General features: G+C 40.6%; 1 protein-coding gene across 2 annotated transcripts in view; it reads right to left on the bottom strand.

Annotated features, from left to right (window-relative positions):
• b4galnt4a (beta-1,4-N-acetyl-galactosaminyl transferase 4a) overlaps positions 1-21,483 on the bottom strand; it is a 123,992-nt gene that overhangs the window by 49,995 nt on the left and 52,514 nt on the right. For both annotated transcript variants that reach the window (XM_019278602.2, XM_027272887.1), the window contains exon 3: positions 4,171-4,269. In XM_019278602.2, coding sequence (XP_019134147.2) covers positions 4,171-4,269 — 99 coding nt within the window. The remainder of the gene's footprint in view (positions 1-4,170; positions 4,270-21,483) is intronic.

Raw genomic sequence — 21,483 nt, 5'->3', positions numbered from 1 at the left:
CAAGATGTTTTGAAATAAAAGAGTAAACTGCTCAGCTTAAGAGGCCACTCTAAACAGCACGGTTATTGCCTATCGTTCTCACACCACATACCCACATCCCTGTGGGCCTGTCTCAGCATATCTCCGTCTCCACCGCTCTCCTCTCCGATATCTCCTCTCTCTCACCCATCTGGTCGCACTATCAACCGGCGCACAAATCAGACTTTCCTCTCTTTTCTCTCCCACTCTCCTCCGGGAGGCTGTCTCCCTTTACCAAAAATCTGGTGAAGCCTTCTGCATTCCCACTGGCAGCGAGGCACTGACAAATGGCCGCCCGGCGCACCCACTGACGAGCAATCGCACCAACTGACATTGTAAATCCCTTTTGGATAAGAAAAGTGAGACATGATGTTCCTGGCAAAGGCACACCGGGGTATATACAATACTACTCCCCTGGGGCATATACTGTTGGAGAGACGGTATTATACCTCACTGTTGATACATCATAAAACATACTGTACAGCGGTTTTACTGAGCTGCTGTGTTGAAATGTAACCACTGCAGGAATAATGATATTATACATGTTACACGTGTGTTATTCCCTCTGTGGATATGACAGGAATGTTACTACTTGAAGACATTTTATTAACTCTCTCCATCTAAATTCCTGGAGCGCATTAAGATTACTTTCTCCTTGCATATCTCATCTTTCTCTGCCCATTAGTAATTTAGGTAACAGGAAAGAAGAAATGGGGTAGGTTGTTAGTGAGAGAGAGGAAAAAGAGGGTTTTCAAAGATACAGAGGTTTAAAAAGGGGATTATAGATAATGAGAGAACTCATTTCACACAGAGGAGAGCAGCAAAAAAAAAAAAAAAAATAGGAAAGACAAGGTTCATATTGCATTGAGCTAGATTCCAGCCTCATCAACTACTGTAATGAGGGTTTGTATAATCTGCCATCTGTCCTACAATTACATGTCTTCTGTCATGCCAGGGATATAACATGAGGGGGATGGATATGGCTACAGCAGTTATGTCGAAGTGAGAAATGTAAGGCAAAGAACGGTGGATTTCTTTTTTTCTTTTTTTTTGCATCAAAGCTGTCAATCACTCGTCCAGCTGTAATAAGAGGCCTGTAACAGAAATCGAATTTATGCCTCCCGTTTGTCTGCCTGACTGTTTAGCATTTTAGACAGACAAATAGAAGAAAGAAAGACAGACCGAAGGCACAGTGAGAATAGACAAATATCACGCTTCTTCTCTGTTCGTCCTCCCCCGGTCTAGTCACTCACGCTTTTGATTGTATGATGACGGGAGGGTCGGAGACGAGAGAAAGATCTAATTTGTCCTCCTGTCTTGTCCTTGCATGTGTTTTTGTATGAGGAGCCAGCTGTGATGACTGCTCCCACCTGAGTCATGTGTCTGTGTTGTGCCACACTATCTTCCTCACTTCTCTCTTGAGTGGCAAATAATAGGCTGTCCAAATCTGCAATACCACATCTCCGGTTTTGTGGGGGTACATGAGCCAGAGAACCAGACGTTTGAGTCAGTCACCTTCCATCTATCCATCTATCCTCCACTGTATTCGGTTTGACACCTTCTGAATATCAGAATAAAATCACTGCACATGTTCAGAATACATGGGATGGGATGACGATTCGGTTCACACATACAATAACATGTAAAGAAATCATAAAAGTCTACAATAATTTAAGTGTCACTAATCCCTCTTACCATCACTTTCTTTTTCTTCCTGACTAAATAAAAATGTTTATTACACTCCTTCTGCTTGACTGTTAAAAAGTGGGTCCGCTCTCTGTCTGATCTCAATTCTGTGTCACTGTCCTTGACATGCCAGTGTCCTTGACGGACAGACCTTGACATCCATCCTACAGCAGCCTATGTCCATGCTAATCCACTGTCACCTCTTGGTGAGTTCACCGGCTGGGAGTCCTCATTCAGTTACCAGTCAAGGCTGAAATCACAGCATTTTATCCCTCATTCATTCATTTTATTTCTCGTATGTTCCAATCTCGGCTGTTTGCGTTAGAGGATATAAAGTCAGCAATGGTTTCATTTCACATATGCAGAACAGCTGGGTTTTGGTGTGTGTGGCTTCAATGGATGCTTCTAGATGATGATATGACCTCTGCCAGTGTGTGACAGCTGGCATATGGCAGCACTCTACCTCCACCAGCCTGAGTCTACGCCTCAGACCTCTGCCATCTTGGCTGTGCACCAGGGAAGCAAGTTAGTGCTGGTAATTAGGACAGATACTAGTGAGGAAAGCAGAGGAAAAGCTGCTGCGCGCCATGATTTCTGACAGAAACGGCTCCGGTTTGACATAGCAGAACTGAAATAAGGGGAGAGGGAGAGACTTTTGGGGATATATGTTCATAGAGATGTATGAAACATTTGATAGTTATGTTGGATTTACATAATATTCACAGAAAGCTAAATAGCATGATGCTTTATGAGTGGGCTGGAAATAAGCATGATGACTTCTACAAGTAATCTTTGATGCTAGTCACGCTTAATGTACTGTAAAATGTAGTTGGTGTGGATGTTGCAAAATTTATTTCCCTATTGAGGCCGCTTCGCTTTTCCAATCCACACCATAAATAAGAAATTATGTTAAGTCAATGAAATCATGTACATGTCTTTTAAGTGCAAAGTCCTGTGGTTTTACAAGTTTCCACTAGTTTTTCTATAAAATAATAAACCAGAAAGCACAGCAAAAAACAGGATGTTCATGATAAAGCACCTCGCCGTGATCAGGCCATGAAATTAATTTACATTTGTGCAATTAGCCGACATGATCCACCTTCAGATGTTTGGCTGCAGTCCGAGCTTGGCTGTTTCATATCAACGTGACTTCTCATTTTCAAAGTATCACCAGTTTAAATTATGCCAAAAGCATCGTCCACACTTAGATGCAGACCCCTGAATATTTAGGCAACAGATGTTTCTCGACCAGATGACATCAAAAGGACAGATGTCATCCACATGCGATAAAAGCCTTGTTGAGCTAATAAGACAGTAAGAAAAAATAAGGATGTGCTATAGTTAGTGCTATATATGAACTTTTCATTTGTGTTTGATGAATTGTGTTGCTGAGACAAGGCACAAAGACTAATAAAAGACTGTCTCATGGTTGCTGAAATTAAACAACAGCTACTGTAACATTATCGGACACATGCTGTGTCCAGCACTCTTATAATGCCGCCTTGTGCACAATGTATAATGCTTTGAGAGGCCAGAAAGGAAACTGAGTACAATGAATGATAGAGAATCCTGTAATAGTATAGTATCACTGCAGTCAAACTGATCTACTTAAAAATAACTTATGCAGCAGTAAATTCCGATTATTCATCGCATGCTGTGTGTACGAACTGTTACATTCTCTAGAAGTGCACGCTGCGCCGTTCTGTTGGAGATAGTTAAACTTTACCCCAGGTAGAGAACGACTAATAAATCAAATTTTGCAGATTAGGTTTGCGCACACAAACACACACGCATGCAGACACATACACAATCCTTTAATTAAACTCTGCTGAACAGGTTACAAATCTGGAGCCGCTTTCCTTATCACAAATCCAGTGCTTAATTGCCCTGTCTGCTGCTCCCTTTGTTACAGTGGGGGTGTAAACTACATCAGTATGTGAGCTGAAAAATTAGGATGAATCAAATCTACTTGTAATCTTTGTGTCACAGGTGCCTTTAAATATAAGCCGCTAATGGCTTTGGATGAAATATGATCATCCTCACACGATAATTCATCATCATAACTGTAAGGTACATTTTGCTCTTCACGATAATTGTACCAGAGAATGACTGGACCTCTGTTTGACCTCTGATATCGACTTTGCTTAAAAGGACAACTGAAAGAAAATGGGACATGAGACATCTGCAGCTAAATCATATTTTACAAAAAGCAAACACTCAATTACAGAGCAAGTGACGAAGCGGCCCTAATGAAATCATTTTCACAAAGGTCAATCACTGATAAAAGTTTGGTGCGTGTGTGTGGCCTTGCTAAATTTAACTGATGAACAGAAAGAAAACAAATAGCAAAGCAGCTGAAGTACACCAACATGATCATCTTTATCTGTCAGAAAAAGAAGACACTTAAGCAAGCCTGAAAAAGAGGAAACAAAAATAAATGACAGGAGAGAAAATTATTTGTATTACCTCTGGTTTCCATGGCAATTTCTTGTGGTGCTGGTTGAGGAACTTCCGGATGTGGGTATGGTCTCTGCCATCAGCCCCTCCTGTGATTGGCTCATCATCCTTGGAAAAAAAAAAACATAGTAGAAACAAGGACACATATCAGTCATTGCAAAAAGAGACACTGATGAAAGGAAAAGACACATTTTTATTGTTTTTTAAAGGCTTAAGTCAGTCATCCATCCATCCATCCACACATAAGCTCATACATAACTGATATATGAGATAAAGTAGCATCATTAGCTAAGAGGCATTAAGCAGGGTATACTGTGAATTACACGGAGCTGAGAATACCACACACACACACACACACACACACAGGCACACACACACACATGTTTATCATGAGCAAACACAGGGTTATTTCCCCCAGAATGCTACTTTTAAGACCCTGAGGAATCTTCTCTTCACCATTCACTCCTAATCCAACGTTTGACTCGCCCAAGCCTTAATATCCAACATACTCTAACCATCCACCCTGCCGGCCAAGATCTCCTCTCCAGGGAGCCTGAACTCTCCCCCTGATCTGGGATTTATTCTCATGCTCCGGCCAGAGCACTGCAGGGCTCTTTCTCTGCGGCCCGCTAAAAGGCATGTAAATGTTAATGCTGTGGCGTGACGGGCAGGACAGAGCGAAAGAGGACCGCACGTTCTCAGCCTAGCTATGAGGAGATAAAAGGCTGCCAGTCTCCCAGAGGAGATACCGAGTCAGGAGAACTGCTAAATGAGTGGCAAGGCATCTTTAATTTAGCGGGAATGTCAAAGAGAGGCACACCTCCACAGAGGGGCGCTGGAGAGGTTTTCAGCACCCCCGAAATGAGGGGCTTTTGTCGAAAAGTCACCAGTGTTTGCGAAAGAGAAGGAAAAATACATTTTTAGAATGGAGGAGGCAAAGAGACAGAGCTGTCGGATGCCAAGTCTTTGATTACTTTTTTAACTTCCAAGGGAGAGAGATGAAGGAGGGCAGGGAAAGTAATGATGAAGAAATGTGACAACAGACTCCCCTCCTGCCTGACACCAGAGGAGTGTAAAGTGCCTGATGTTTATGTGTACCCGCAGACTCACTTACACACTCTAGCACTAGCTCTGTCTGACACACACATACAATCCAAAACACTCATAGATCCACTCACTGAAGGACACAACATTCATACTGCATCAGCTGGAGTCTCGCATGAAACAAAATCAGCAAGAGAATAAAAGTATGAGGCAGCGGTCAGTGAAATATTAAGTTGAGACAAATCGCAAACTCTTTGCAAACACTGGGAAACTGGGAAAAATGATATTATGTTAAATAAATAAAGTCATGATGGAAATTGTATTTCATAGACACAAAATTATTTACATTATTTAACATTTTTACTTGTATAGAATACTAAATGCTAGTAAAGCTTGCACACATTAATGATAATAAGAATGACCATTGAAATTTTAGTTCTCATTTATGTTTGTGGAACTCTAATTTCTGTTTGTACATTTGAGTCTTTACATTTGTGGTGTAGCTTTTAACTAGAAAATTTCTAAAGAAATTTTGAGTGTGCCTGACTCTGGCCCCGTCGCCCCCATACATTATTACTGACAAATTCAGTACTAGAAAATTCCCGCAGAAATTTTGTGACTGACGAGTGGGCTGTTGCCGGGGGTCTGTATTTAAAAAGCACACCTCAAATGGTCATTTTTAACGTGTTTATTTAGACACAGGAGCATGTTTGGTCATTTTTAACGTGTTTATTTAGACACAGGAGCATGTTAGCATTAGCACGTTAGCGCTGATGCGCTAGCAATTAACATTGCATGCATGTTTGCATTAGCATGGCAACATTAGCATGTATTTAATTCTTAGTGACTAATGTTAATTAACATTAGCATGTATTTAATTCTTAGTGGCTAATGCTAATGTTAACGTTAGCATGTATTTAATTCTTAGTAACTAATGTTAATTAACATTAGCATGTTAACATTAGCATGTTAACATTAGCATGTATTTAATTCTTAGTGGCTAATGCTAATGTTAACATTAGCATGTATTTAATTCTTAGTGGCTAATTAGCATTAGCATGTTAGCATTAGCATGTTAGCAAATTAACATGTATTTAATTCCTAGTGGTTAATGTTAATTAGCACTAATTTTAACATTGGTCGTTAATGTTAGCAAATAGCATGTCTTTACGGCTAGTGCTAATGCGCTAGCTGCTCTGCTGTCTCTGTGTGTCATTTTAGACAGACAAGTTCAAATTAAGTGCTAAACTGCTAAGATGGCTGCCGCTCAGCTTCTCCCCCCTCCCCTCCTTCAGGCAAGCTTGAGGTTGCCAAGCAACCAGGACCTAATCTGCACCTGTTAGAATGTCAGTTAGAAATCCTGACAGAGGCAGAGAGAAAATGCTGAGACCTTCCCTCGAAGAGGAAGGATCTCTGACCAAACCGTATTTCCAATCATTGAACCGGCTTAACCTGAAGCAGGCTGAGCCCTTCCTGAACGCCTACATCTGAGCTTTCACATGACATGCGTCAAATATGCTTGGCTGGCGTTGCCATTCATTCCCCCTACGGCTAGATGGCACGCTGACCAGGTAAGCCTGTTTGAGTGACGTCAAACGCGCGACAAGAGAATCTTTGGCATGACATCATTTCCGTCATGTTAGCTCTCAAAATGGCAGGGAAAAAAAGCACAGCCAAACGAAAATATGAAGAAGAACACAGGACGTTTTTAATAGAGTGGGCGAGTTTATATTTTTTTGTTGACCATAATGGCAAGCCGATCTGCCTTATATGTCACGCAGCATTAGCGCATTTCAAAGCTTCAAATCTTCAGCGTCACTTCAGCTCACTGTTATTGAAAATTATTCTATTTTTGTTTGTGGACTTGCCTCAACTCAGGAGTTTGTGTGTGTGAGACAGTGCACACTGTTAACTGTTGAAAATAACTGATATTATCATGTTGGTGTGGTTATTTTCAATAAATCTGGCTGAGCAGAGGTCTGTGTGTGCGTGCATACATGATTAAGGAATGGGATGATGTTCATGTGTGCCCATGTGTATGATGTGGCTCTTTGCAGTAACACAGAAAAAAAAGTGGCTCTTAGTCTCTGACTAGTTGGCCAGTTGGCCCCTGGCCTACATAGTCGTTTTGTGTCGATAAATGAAGAAATGTGCCCTTAGGAGCAATTCAGAGAAATGTTACTTCTGCTTTCCTCCAAATTTCCCGCCTTTTTAACTTGGGAGTCTATGAGGGTGTCAATGGGTGCTGCTGCCGAATCTTCACATCTCAAGCCAAAACTATAAAGCTGACAGCTTCAACAGTGTTATCACTGCGACCGCCTCGAATTTTCCTACGTTTCTAGCTATAAATTATTTAGTCGCAGTTTACAAATTTATTTTTGAACGACTTTTTCTCTCCCTCTCCACTGTAGCGATGACGTCACGCACTCTGGCTCTCGAAAGTTCTCGCAATACACACCCATTCATTTCTTTGCCGTGTTTTTTTGGCGATTTTTGGCAAAACCGTTTGCTGAAACTCTCTGTGACATCGCATTCTCACTGTGAGCAAAACAAGAGCTGAGAGCTTTTTGTTTCCAGCCTGCCTGTTAATCAGCTTTCACTATTAGAACAGGTGTGATGACTGTTTGAATGACGATGAAATGATTATCCGTGTAGGTAACAGACTTTGCGCTCTGTGTTTACTGATTGCGATTAAAAGAGACAATGTTCTGGAGATAATATGTTGTCATCCCTAAAAGACCAAACTCTAAATCACTGCTTGGGTTTGGACGGTAATTCACAGAGACAACACTTTCCTAAAGCGATGCCTCAGCTCGATCCAACTCGAAGTCTGCTTATCGATGCAATACTAAAAGGCACAGTTAAACTCATTGACCTGAAGCTGCACTACATCCTTCATCAGCTGCATCTCTTTTCCTCCGCTGCATATATCGACTTTACACTTCAGCGAGATGTTGCCATTACTTAAAGTGCACTACAAATACTTGCAACATTTTTTGCGTGACTCATTACGCCAAAGTTACAATCTCTAACTTATAACCTCATCTACATTTTTTCTGGCATTGGGCCCAGAACTGTGTTATCATGTTTCACTGATAATAAAAGTTGATGCTAAGGGGCCTGTCAGGTGGACTTATGTATTAAACATTGCATCAAGCCAAACGGAGAATATCAATCACACTGATGAGACTGCCTATTTATCATATGTTTACATTGCTATTTACCTTGTTGACTTTCATTTACATAGAATGACAAATGGACTATAACAATGTGTGCATTTGTCTGCTGAGGCAGCAATGCATCAGAGACAGAAAGAGTGAGGGAGAGTAGCTTTTAATTACAACTAAACTGAGTTGTTTTATGTATGAACACACATGGCAGAGGTTGTTCATCGCAGAAAGGTTGATTGATAGATTAGCCCTCCAATCAGTAAGCTTCTGTCCATGATATCCATCCATCCCACCAATCAAAAAAAAAAAAAAAAAACTAGTGGGTGCTAGCCTCCTAGTTGTTTCCTTCCAGACGCCACACGTTCACAATTGAAATGGATGACCTTGCTGATCTTAGCCCAGGGAAACAGCTGGAGCCAGTGTCCTAGAATACCAATGAGCTTAATTAATCTCCCTTATTAAAAACAAACAAGCACCAGTCTGCTGGGAAGAAGTGTTTGCATGTGAGTGGGTGAGGGAGCGGAGGGGTTGAGGGTTGGGTGTAGAGCAGGTGGGGCAGAGCAAAGATCTGGAGCTTCTACCCACCACGATTACCTGGGTGAATGAGCTCAGGCGGTCCCTAAAGAACACAAATCACTGTTTCATTTCCAGCAACCTGCAGTGTGAAAACTGACCAACGTGGAATAATTGCACCCCTCTCAATTTTTCATTCCTGTTAATCGGCACAGAGATATGCAGTATGTTAACTAGTCCCACCATAATAATAATACAGACGCTTCCCATTTTTCATCCTACAGTTGCTGAATAAACAACGGCTGCTGGTCACTGGCTGTTCATTGTTCATATTAATACATGTAGTTGGATACCTGGATGACAATTACTGCAGCAGTGACTAATCGCAATGATTCATCACCAAAGCTGCAAAGAAAAACAGCTCTCAGTCGTGATGGTGATGTTGTATGATTGAAAAAACACATACATTCAGATACATCATATTGTGCATCAGGCAATGTTGTATAAGAATGTAGCAGTAAATCACCTTGGACCAGACATTTTCCAATCTGTGTGACAGGATGGCACTGGCTGTGATATATAAGCTGGGAGATTACTATAGAGAGAAACAGCTAGATAAAAGAAAAGGTGAAATGAAGTGAAGAGGCAGAAAGAGAAATGGTGAATGAAGGCACAAAAAGAGACAGAGTGGAGATAGAGAATAAGCAACATAGCACAAGACAGATGAACAGAGAAAAATAGAAAGAAAAAAGTTGAACGATGGAGCAATACAGAGGAAAAATTGGTAGTGCAGAGTGTGTTATGCCTGTCTAGTCCTCAAAAATCCCTCTGGCAGAAAGAGACTGAAGTCTAAACACCGGACTGCCTGCTTTTCCCGCCTCTCTTTACTGCACATACCAAATAGGCCGGTACCTGCTAGGTCTCAGAGCAGTAACACAAACTTCTGTGATTGCAGTACACACTCATCAGCACTAGGGATCTACATGTGATGCAACTACAACTGATAAGATGGAGGGTTAATGTTAGGGATAATGCAGATAACAGCCTGATTCAACATGTCCTTCTTTATTGAAATACATTTTGCTCGTTCAGTGCTAGGTTCATTCAAATCCAACCCAATCCAGGGACAAAGGCGAGTTCTCGTGGCTAGAGCAAGGTTTTCTTTTGCCACTTACATCAACCACTCCACTTTGTAAAAAGAAAAAGCTTAAAAAGCCCTCAGTGGTATAAAAACATAGCACATGTACTTTGCCTTACCCAAGGTTAAATTTAACAGTCGACCTCATCTGAAATACTGAAAAAAAATGTAGGCATAGAGTGAGAAAAAAGGACGATGAAGGTGAGTCCAGTTTTGTTTTTTAGACAGCGACAGTGAAGAGGAGAAGACAGGAAATGGGGGAGGGTATGACACGCAAGGTTCCCGGCTAAAGTCAAACCGGCGACAGTTGTGACTAAAAACCGTTTGGCTACAGAAGCGCTCCTCGGCTGATTTTAAAGCTGATTTTAATTGCTTTGGGATTTACAATATGTTAATGAACAGGGAAACTTAATTTAAGAGTCATCTAAGCATTGTGGTATTGTAAAGAACAGATGTGCAAGGAATATTGTGGCATTTCCAATGCTGGCATCCTTTAAGTAACAAAACAAACAGTGCTGGGAACAACGAGGAAACCTGTGCAAGATGACTGAGAGAGGGGAGTCAGATAATGGCAGAGACAATGTGGCTCACTTTTATTTCTCGTGTTCAAACCTTAGAGGGCCAATTATGCCACCTCAACAGAGGGAGTTATAAATATCCCGAATTACCCTTACAGTAGGTACACAGTGATTCTTGTGGGGATTCAAACATGTTTATGCAAGTCCTTGGATGCTATCATGGGGAAAGGAGTGCTACAATACTCAAGGTGATTATTAGAAATGTCTTCAGTGTGACCCATACTTGATTCTTCACACACTCACCATGGTAACGCAAGGCTTGCTACTTGTCTGACATAGCCTATCATCTGGTGACAGTGTTCCTAGATGGCATACATGATGAAATTCCTGTGTTTCATCACACTGTCCCACTGGCATTATTCTGTGCTTTAAAGTATATGCTCTTTTCAAAGGCTGAAAGGAGAGAAAGAAGAGAAATGTGAAAAATGAGTCATTGGCCTTTGATCCATGCTACAAATGCGCATCCCTTTTTGTGTAGTTACTGTTCTCCGCAACAAAAGATCAGTACAGTGTTTATACCGTGGCTAAGATATTTGAAATGCACAACTACAAACATGTCTGTGATAAATTAAAAATGGCCTCTACTGTTTTGGAAAGCAGCGAAAGTTTACTGATGAAAGCGGGCCACTTTGATATCTAACATTGGCACATCAGCAAACACTGCTGGAAACTGAAACACATTTTTGCCTGCAGACTGCCATATGTTGATTGGTCTGCTTGGCTAATGAATAGGACTGTCCTGGGAACCACCTCAGTGATCCTGGATCAGCACTCACAAGCGCTGAGAGGTTGAATATATCTGCACCCTGATCTCACAATCAGTTGTTCTAGTCTATTTCAGTAAGAATGCAGCTTTGGGAGCCCCAGTACTTTTACATCCAAATCCCTATTCCTTTTAACAAAGTGGCTGGCGCTGCTGAATAGAAATCAGCCCAATCGCATTCAGTTAAACTATTGCAGAACAAATCCCAGCCAAGAGAAAGAAGAAGTGCAACTATTTTTGTCTCGCTGCTTGCATTATTCATGTGAGAAATTACATGCCGGTCAATGGAACAGTAGAAAGGCTGAGTGAGGAAGAGAGGGAGAAAAATGGAACATAAATAAGGGGCGGCTGCAGTCGACAATAGGAGTGATAGAGTCGGTGGATCCAATTCATTGGTTGGAAGATTAATGGCGCAGAGATGAGTATGGCAGGGAGACAATAAGATGCGAACGATGAAGAAGGAGTGGAGAGAGGAAGGGAGATGGACGGATTGGCGAGAAGAAAATGTGCAGACAGTTGAGGGAGAAAAGAGGAGAGGGTGAGCAATTATTATCCTGCATGGGTACTTACAGAGCACAGATATTAATGTGATGATGATGTGTATCCTAGTGTATAGAAGCATAAGATCTGCTTGTATGTGTGCACCAATGCGTTCGTATGTTGCATAGTATGTATGTCACAGAGTGTGTCATTTATTGATTCAGGTCTGAGGTGGAAAGACTTCTGCCATGTTGGAGTCCACATCAATACAGCATGCATATAAGGACAATGGCTGTGAGAAGCAGTGCAATCTCTCTTAGGATCAATAGTGCTCTGCAAAGATTTGTCTGTGTTGTCATTTCTCATGTCCCAGGTCCTCTGATTTAAGATCTAAATTTAGCACCTCAGGCCCTCAAAGTTGATGTGTTATCTAAATACATTTCAGATAATACCGCTGCATTATCTGTTGCCAGCAATGCATCAGAATGATAGTAAAATATCTGGCTCACTGATTAGGTTAGGTGGTGAAGAGAGAGCAGGCGAAGCTTAAGCCCTTTACTTAATGGCATGTAATCTTTGCACTGTAATTAAAAGTGTCTGAGAAGTGCGTCAGTACAGGCTTAGGAAAAAGTACTCTGCGGACAGACAGCTAAAGGTGCCTTTAATCATTACAGATTCAATGTAAGTAGAGCTTGGACAAGATACGGGTCAGATTAGCGGAAAGGGAGAAATTGTTGGAAGGGGACACGGGGCAGATGCAGAGGATACAGAAGAGAAGGTCGGCATCTGAGCTGAAATCCAGCCTTGTGCCATGCTCCCCGCTTGTTGGAAGAGCACTGCATTTTTTACTGTCGGACCAACAAAATGCATTACCCCATACTCCTTTTTTATCACTGTAAGATATGGAGGAAAAAGAGGAATAAGGAACAGAGGTCTTTCATCCATATTAGGCCTGAGTTTTCTGTCCAGGCTGATTATTACTGATGCGGTGTGACATGGGACAGCTGGCAAACAGAACAGGCAAACAGTCAACTGCCAATCATCGCTGACCTGCTTAGTGCTCAATCTGACCTAATCAACACTGAGCCCGCTGCGGAGAAACTGAAGCAGTCTCAGACAGAAATGGACACAGAGACACACAAACCAACAAACAGACTGGCCATAGTCTAACGAGACAGGTATGTTCACGGTAACGGTGTATTAAACTGTATGTAGTACATTTTTTACGCCTGACTGTCTTCTCACAGCCCTAAGCAGAAAAAAACAGATATATAATAAATGTTTTTTTTATCAGGCAAAAAGACACTGGTGTTTTCAATAATATTAATAACAACAATGAAGAGAAGCAAAAAAAGTCTCTATACAGAGATTGATTCTGATAGTGAGAGAACATAAGGTGCTACATTATGCCTGCAGTCAAAAGTGAAACAATGTCAAGCATAAGGAGACAGTGCAGGGTCAAGTCTGGCACATTTTGTAAACATCTGGGAAGCGCTTACTTATTTCGCACTACCGTTTCATCATTTTCTAAACATGTAACTTGTCTGCTTGTTTGAATAAATGTGCATATTGTGTGAACCTTAAGGAAAACATTAGCTTCAGCAGTTTTGTCACTTGTTCCACCAACTGTTCTGGTGCTTTGCTTTTCTACAGCAGCTTTATGTGTATGGTTTATCTTATTTGCATATCAATATGTCTACACAAATTTAAAAGTCTAAATTCCTTGCTGGTACCACTTTTCATTCCTAGGTGATGAAGGGTGCAACAACCAAGTGGCAACCTTCAGAGCTGTGAAATGAAGCCAGTGCAGAAGTGCCAAAAACTGCAGTTACATAAACGTCAACTTGAGGCTGGCTACAGAATGAGTCAGTCTCCACAAGCCCCCATATTAAAAGGTCCAACTTCAAAGCAGAAAAAAACATGTTTACAGCCTGGTGTAAAGATGGTTTGCTCTCTATAGCTAATTTCCCTGTTAATGACTATATTGAGGGTGGATTTCTATACAGCTCACATGTTCAAATGATATTACAGGTGACAGGTGGGTACCGTTATAGGTGGCTTGTTTGAGCACCCAGGCGTCATTCAACCTGCCTCAGATCCACCAACAATTCACCTTTTTGCATCTTTTAGATTAGCTGGAAGGCAGTGGAGGCAGATGGTGAGGGCCAGAGCAGCCACACACTGAGCTTCACAACGGCTCTTCAGAAACCTATGGGGTGATGTGATGGATACAATGTCCATACTTTCTAAAGTGTATTGTAACAACTGTGCTCAGCATCTAAAAAAAAATCAAATAAACACAAACTGAATATACTTTTCTGTTTCCACCTCTTTCTCTGTCTATAGCTGAATCATGTCTGTGTGCTGAGAATGTTTACTGCACACGGCACCAGAAACCTCAGCTCATTTGGTCGTAGGACATCAAAGAATAAATGTAAGATACTAAAGCACTCCCTCCACCTCCCACTCCACACCTACTTAGTTAAAGGAATCACATTAAAATTCTAAAGTGAATTATGAATTAAAGGAAGACCTATGTAGTGTTTATTAATAAGAGATATTAATGTTCTGGATCATTTAATCTAGAAGTGACCTCAAATCAAAAATGTATATGGACCACCAATTTACAGTAGACACAGAGGCACATGACTTTCACACATACAGAAGATCTATAGCACATTTAACGGCTCCCACTCCACACAACAATAGCAGTAAAACTGACTGAAATTCAGTACGCCACAGTTACACACTTCACTGGAATGAAAACTGGCTTTGGGGGAACTTGCTGGGATCAATAAACTAACTGCAAGACCCCTAGGAGGTGGTCATGTCTTCATTATCTGTGATCGTAAGTAAAGACAACACTGAGAGGATGCCAACTGCTATTATGGAGACTGTGCAGGAGATTAGCTGTGCCTACAATCAATACTTACATCTTCTTATCTTAGCCGTGTTGAATAAATACACTGATAGCAACTCTCATACAGGGTGTCTTTTTTCCTCGTCAGGATATGTAAAGAGCAAGCAAATCAGACATTAGCACAAGAAAAGCCTAACAGAGTGGGTCATATGATAAAACTGAAAAGAACAAAGTCATTAACTGACCAAATAAATGTCTTTTTTGTAAAACAAACATAAACATATAAGAAATCATAGTGTAGACACAAAGGTTAGTCACGCATGTAGTCATACAGACTGATGGAAATATATGTTTTATAGGTTATAGAGTGATGGCTCAGGAATTATCCCGGGACACGTCTTCAGGTATCGCAGGAATTTATCACGTTAGTCACAGTTTTTATCCATATTTATGTTACAACTTTCGTGCTGGCTGCTAACAGCATCTTTAATGATCTTGCACCAATATATATGAGCTGCAATACTGCCCAAATATTTATAGAGATTGTAGAGAAAGAGCAGTCAATGCCATCAGCACAAATCTTATCACTCGTGTTACCCCCTGCCAGCATGACCGGATGGCCGGGCAGCTCCAAAATATGTGGAAATTATCCACCACCTGGTCTGTCCACATTTTAACTTGGGGGTTACAAAGTATCTAATCAAGTTCTGCCAGCAGAATTCTGTCCAAAGACCTGAACTGTGTGGACTGAAGTGGACTGGACTGAAAACATTTCCCAACGCTCTTCCTGCAAAATGACCAGTCCATCTTATTTCTCCCATTTCAGTCTAACCTCGTCTGTTGTCTGTTTTTTTAATGAATACTTGTGTATAATTTTGAAACAAGTTCACTCTTGACATTATTTTTTATACATAAATATGTAAATTTAATTGGTACGACATTTCTCCACAAAATGTATCTCATTATTAAAATAAGCCCAAGTTTGTAAATATCTAAAAAAAAAAAAAAAATGTTTCCATTTTTCATGAGGAATTCTCCTACTCTGTGCATGTGCGTTCCTTTTTGCTAAAATTTCTTCATGATGCAAGGTCGGTTCTTTTTTCTTCTGAAAGTACAACAACCATCTTCAGTCATGGGTTCTAACTCCTTTCTGATAAAATGATAAAATTGTCAATACATTGTTGGATGTTATCTCCCTCTGTTCCCTATGGGATGTCACAAATGTGGATGTTGTTACATGGCCAGCATGCTTCCAAGACTGTTAGCTTTATCTGTGGACTTCCTGGGGCTTGTAATGACTAACTCAGTGTCTCCTTGAAGTCTCTAGTCCACTATTCCATGTTTGCTCTTTGAGTCTGAGTCTTAACTCTGTCAGTTATAGTCAAATATATAGTCAAATATCAAATCTTCTCTGACTCTGTCTCATAAATGCCCAGTTCAGACTTCATAGCCATTGTCTTTACGTCACACACTCACGCACAGATGTTTCTTTCTATCTCCTTATTCTGCCAAGACACTTTCTATATCCACAGAAATACCCCTCTTAGACACTATTTTCCCACTCTTCTCCGCTCTCCCAGACTGTTGGCCTTCTTGTATTTTTCATCCTCCATTACCAATTAAGGAAAAGTTTACCCTGTCAAAACATAAAGTGAAGCACAGCTGTAATGAAACACTAACAATGTTTCATTTAGACGTCCCAGAAAGCAGTTACCCTTCACTGGCACAGCGGCATCACCTAAAATGGAGCAATTAGTTGCACGTGTTTGACAAGTCAAAATGTGTGCTGTGAGGAAGGTCCTATAGGTTAGCTAAGTGTGGGCTGTGCCAGCGGTGTGCTTCTGTTATCACTCCGGGGCACGAAGTGACTGGCACCGCGCAGCAGTTTCAGCTGTTGTCAATTGACAATTACGGCTCGTCAGTATTTTATCTCCCGTGTAGTGAGCGACAATCTAACAATACATTTTTCTAGAGTGTGAAAAGCAATCATCCACTGAGTAAAAGTCATAGTGGTTACTCTGTGCCATCACAAGCTCTGTCTTACAGTAAATCAGCCGCTGTACCCAGGTCTTAATGGTGACCAAAACATCAGCCAAAAAAAGAGCAAAGTCAGTTTGTCATAAGACACAAAAGAAAAGAAACTTGTTATTGCCAATTTCTCTCTCTCCTTCTCTCGACCCAAGGACAATATTGACTGCAAAGCGTTTTTTTTTTTACAAAGCCTTGAAAAATAAATATGACTTCTAAATATGAAGTATTCAGAAAAAGCTGCGTAATCAGAAACGCGCCCACGTGTTTAAGAGCATTGCACTACACAGGCAGTTAAATCTGGAACTTACAGCAATAAGACATAGTGAGTGTAGAATGTGTGTTGCAGCACATTTCACATGTGGTATCTGTGATATGTAGGTTGCCTGCTGCTTTCCCGATTTCTGCAACTGGCATTTGTGCTGACCAGCACTCCTGAGCCCTCTGTCCTGCTTTAGTATTTTCTTCCCTCCATCCTTCAACCTCTGGCAATTTTCCAGCTCTTTTCTCCCTTGGTTTCTACTGAGAAATACAGTTTAATTTAATGTGATTTAACTTTTTCTTCAAGTCTAGGGAGAGTTAAGTGAAAGCTTAATACAAAACCAGCCCCTCCCTGACGAGATGTATGAAGGAACACTTATTAGGTAAGCTCTTTAAGTGCTCTGTTTGTCAAGCACTCCATTTAAAGTCTCCTTAAAGACTTGGTACAAGCACAAACTAACCAGGATTAATGGTAGCAGTGTAAGTAACTATCAATCAGAACAAATCCTATCCTTAGCTTTGCGTCCTGGCTAAAGCCAGATAATCAGAAAAAACAAAGAGACTATGACAAAAGAAAAAGCTCCACTTAGAAAGCTTGGATAAATACAAAAGAGGTTATGAAAATAAGCATAAAGGTAAAAATAAAAAGAAGCTTCAATTTATTTGACTTTGCTTTCTTTTAGTACTTTTCATTTGAACAGTGGGAGACAGGAGGAGGTGCGCGGCCACAGCAGATTCAATTTTTACTTCACTTCAATAAACATAGAGATGTGTCAGCAAAGCCTGTGGCACCAGGGGATGATACTCTTTTTTTTTTCATTTTTAACTTTTTATCCTTCTCTCACCCTTTCTTTTTTGCTTCCTTTTAAAATTTGCTGTCACCCGAGGGCCTAGAGACCATTTCAGGCTGCGTCTTTCATCTCGAAGAAAGAAAGAAACTCATGGATGGATTTCGCACATGTATGTGTGTGTTTCAGATGACCGTCATTTTTGACTTTTGTGACACATTTTAAAACACCTGCTATTCTCCTGGAGTCATTCTTTTTTCTACCATGTTGTTTCTATCCCTCTATAATCCTGTCACTGCAACCTAAATAGACAGGACAGACATGAGCAGCTTTGAGGAAGAGGCCTCCGGTTAATAAACAGTTTTAAAATAAATGTCTCTCTGGCTCTCTCCTCATATGCACCTGTCTGGACTAGACTCATCTCCATAAAAAAAAAGTCTATGCACCCACTTTCTCCTCACTTGCCTCTGTGTTGCTCCATGTTGTGTCGTCATCCCTCTTTCCTTTTTGTCACCAAGACAACAAGACAGACAAAGAGTAATTAAATTGCCCCTGCTGCTTTGTGTTTGATGTTTCTGTCAACCCAACATAGCCTTGGAGCCACTATACAGCAACGTGCAACAAGCTCCATTCGATGCAACAGGCACGCTGCAAACTGCTGAACTGAGGTCACATTAATGCAATTTTATTCATAAAATTATACAGAAAACCTGACAGAGAAAACTTACTGCAGGTAAGCTTTTATTTTTTTTCACACCATCCAGATTCCATTATATTTTTGACTACTCTGGATTCGAAGGGGCTTGGGCTGGTCCAGACAGTGGATTGTTTCTGGGTTTTATGTTTTTATCACATGACAGCTTCATCTGTCAGGTTTCACAGATGTTGTGTTGTGTGAACTGTACACACCTAAGAAAAAGTAATAAAAACACTGCACTCAAAATGCATTATTAAGTGTTTACTGATATAAACGGCACCTTTTACAACCTGTGCACTTTTTCTGACACCTGGACTCTGCCTCACTTTTACATTTCATCATTCTTCCTCTAACCTCTCTGACACCAGCTCTATTTCAGCACCCACATAAAAACTCAAAAAACCAACTTGGTGGCATGGGTATTCAACGGTGTCTGCGCATGTTAGTGGAGATAGATGGCAGCTAGAAAAGAACAATGAATCTTCATCATAGTCCGTCATTGTTTCCCTCTCGCCCATAAACACCCACAATCCCAAGCCGCCCCTTTGTCTTCAATATCTGTTTGTGCATTTCAGACCTCATGCTCGCTCAGTCCCTATACCAATCCCGACTTATCATTTCTATCCATTCAGCCATCCGTCCATCACTTGTCCATCCCAATCTCCGGACACCTGGACGGAGGCGGAAAGGTAATTTATAGCTCATTCCAGGACACTGCGTCCTCTTCTATTTACAGCATGCCCACATTGTTCTGGATCCTCCATTGATATAAAACAGGTGTGTGGGTAGTAATTTCATCTATGCGCAGGCGTCTTGTCAGATCAGAGATGACATCTTATGTACCATCATATACTACCACCTGTAATACTGTATAAAGAAACACCAACATGCCGCTCACTCCTACAGTACTCAACACAATGATACAAAGCTTGTGATGTATTCTCACATTTCTATAAACACGCTCTGTTATTATGTGAAGGATTTGGCCTTTGTGTACTGTACAGTTAATATTCTTCTCCTGCCTTGTATCAGTCTTCAGCATACTGACAGAAATTCATAGAAAACTTGGTTGGTGCAGTAACGAAATGATTGCATCTTGAACTTTTATTGCATTGCAGAGTAATGATTGGTTGTGACACGGCAGTTGCTCGGGGTCAGCTCTCTCAATCTCACTCTATGTCTCTTCAACTGTTCTTCTGTTACTGTGTCCATTACATCTATGTCCAATTTCTGTGTCCACCAGTCTGTCTAACTGTCTGCACTCCCTCTCCTATGTATAGCAATACGTTTGTGGGAATAGTGTAACGGGTCATTTAGCATGTATAATATACAGGCCCTCTTTTATGGCTGTAGGTGTAATACGAATTCAACCAAACTTTCTGTGACAAAATTACAGTTTTTCCACATGAAAAAGCCAAAGTACTCACTGTTTTCAGTTTGTTCTTCATCCTACATTTCACACAATAGTCAAGTAAAATGATCCAATCAAAGAGCGCATCATCAAACCATGTCCTTCCTCATGTTCTTGTTTTGTGCTACAACCAGTGACTACAGAACTCGTGAAGAAATAAAGAAAAAAGGATTTTTCAAATGTAAATGAGTTGTCCCTTTTACAACTGCATGTGTGGAATGTGGAATTAGTGTGAGTGAATGAGTGTGTTTTGTTTTTTTGGGTTTTTTTTTTTGCTGTAGATTTTAATTATCATAGATGTTTGGTTTGCACGTGGTCCCATTAACTGCTTGGCAACTCCCATCTGCAAATAAGACATAAACCTCCCCTGGAAATCAAACACTTGTGGTTACATTAATTATAGCAACATAAAATCTTTTGATGAATTCTCTTGACCCTGTGAGAGGCTTGATGCATACAGAATGAGATGAGATGATCAATATTGCAATATTGGTAGGCCTTGACAATAGGCTTGCTGCCTTGTACACCATACAAAGGAAGCAAGGACTCAGCCTTACGTACATGGGATTCATGTTCTACCTGTTGAGCTCCCAGGCCCCCAGATTTATTTGTTGCTTTTTTAACACTAGACACATGGGAAATAGTTGAAAAGTCCAAAAAGTCCAAAAATAATGCACATCACGTTAGTCAGTCTTTGTGAGTTTTATTTCAGCAGCTTCTGTGCAGCACTGCATCTAAAAGTGAATAAAAAAAACTTAAAGTGAATTACAATTAAATGTTCACCCTCATCAAGTTATTGCCATAAGAAAATCTGTAACAACAGAGAATCAGATTGATGTTTTTCCCCACTATTTTCTTTATATGGCATCGTCCATCGTGCACTGCCACTTGTACATACCTGTCCAGCATAGACACTACTTCTGCCAACTAAAGCAATGACAAAAAACAGGTGGTGCAGAATTGCAGACACAATTTCATGATGAAAAGAGAAACTGCATTCTTCAAGGTAACTATCCAAATTTTTGGTAGCCCTCCCAAACAGATGACAGCTGAATAAAAGAAGTGCTAAACAGATGTGAGATGATGGAGGCATGTCAAGCCCCGCAGGCTGTGGCTGTGTTTTGGATGGTTCTAAATACTTCAGGGAAAACTTTTTAACAGTTGCCAATTTTCAGCCATCTGGCGAAGATTTGGAGATTGTCCTCTGTGTGGATTTAACTGGCTTGAGAAATTTTCTCTGTACATGCTCTTTGTCATCTGTCTCTCTCATATAATCTATCACAAAAAGACAATGCCTTTATATTTAAACGTTGGCATCAGGCTAATGCTTATCAATAAAATGTTGTTTTTTTTCCAACTACAGTATAAATATTGATCCTAAGCACCTGGACAGTATTTGTGCCAGAAAAAAGCATCAGTTCATCAAATTTACATATAAAAAAACAGGTAACCAACTTTAGATGTGATGATAATTACTTTGAACTTGACATTGAATACAAAATATATCTCTAAGTGCCAGTTACCTGTTAATGTAGTTCAGCAAATCTCTACTTTATGTACAGTAGTAGGAGAAGTAATCTTCCTCTGTTTT

The sequence above is a fragment of the Larimichthys crocea genome, chromosome XXI, assembly GCF_000972845.2.
Source record: "Larimichthys crocea isolate SSNF chromosome XXI, L_crocea_2.0, whole genome shotgun sequence".
Classification (NCBI taxonomy): domain Eukaryota; kingdom Metazoa; phylum Chordata; class Actinopteri; family Sciaenidae; genus Larimichthys; species Larimichthys crocea.
This window is presented reverse-complemented; position numbering and strand designations above follow the sequence as displayed.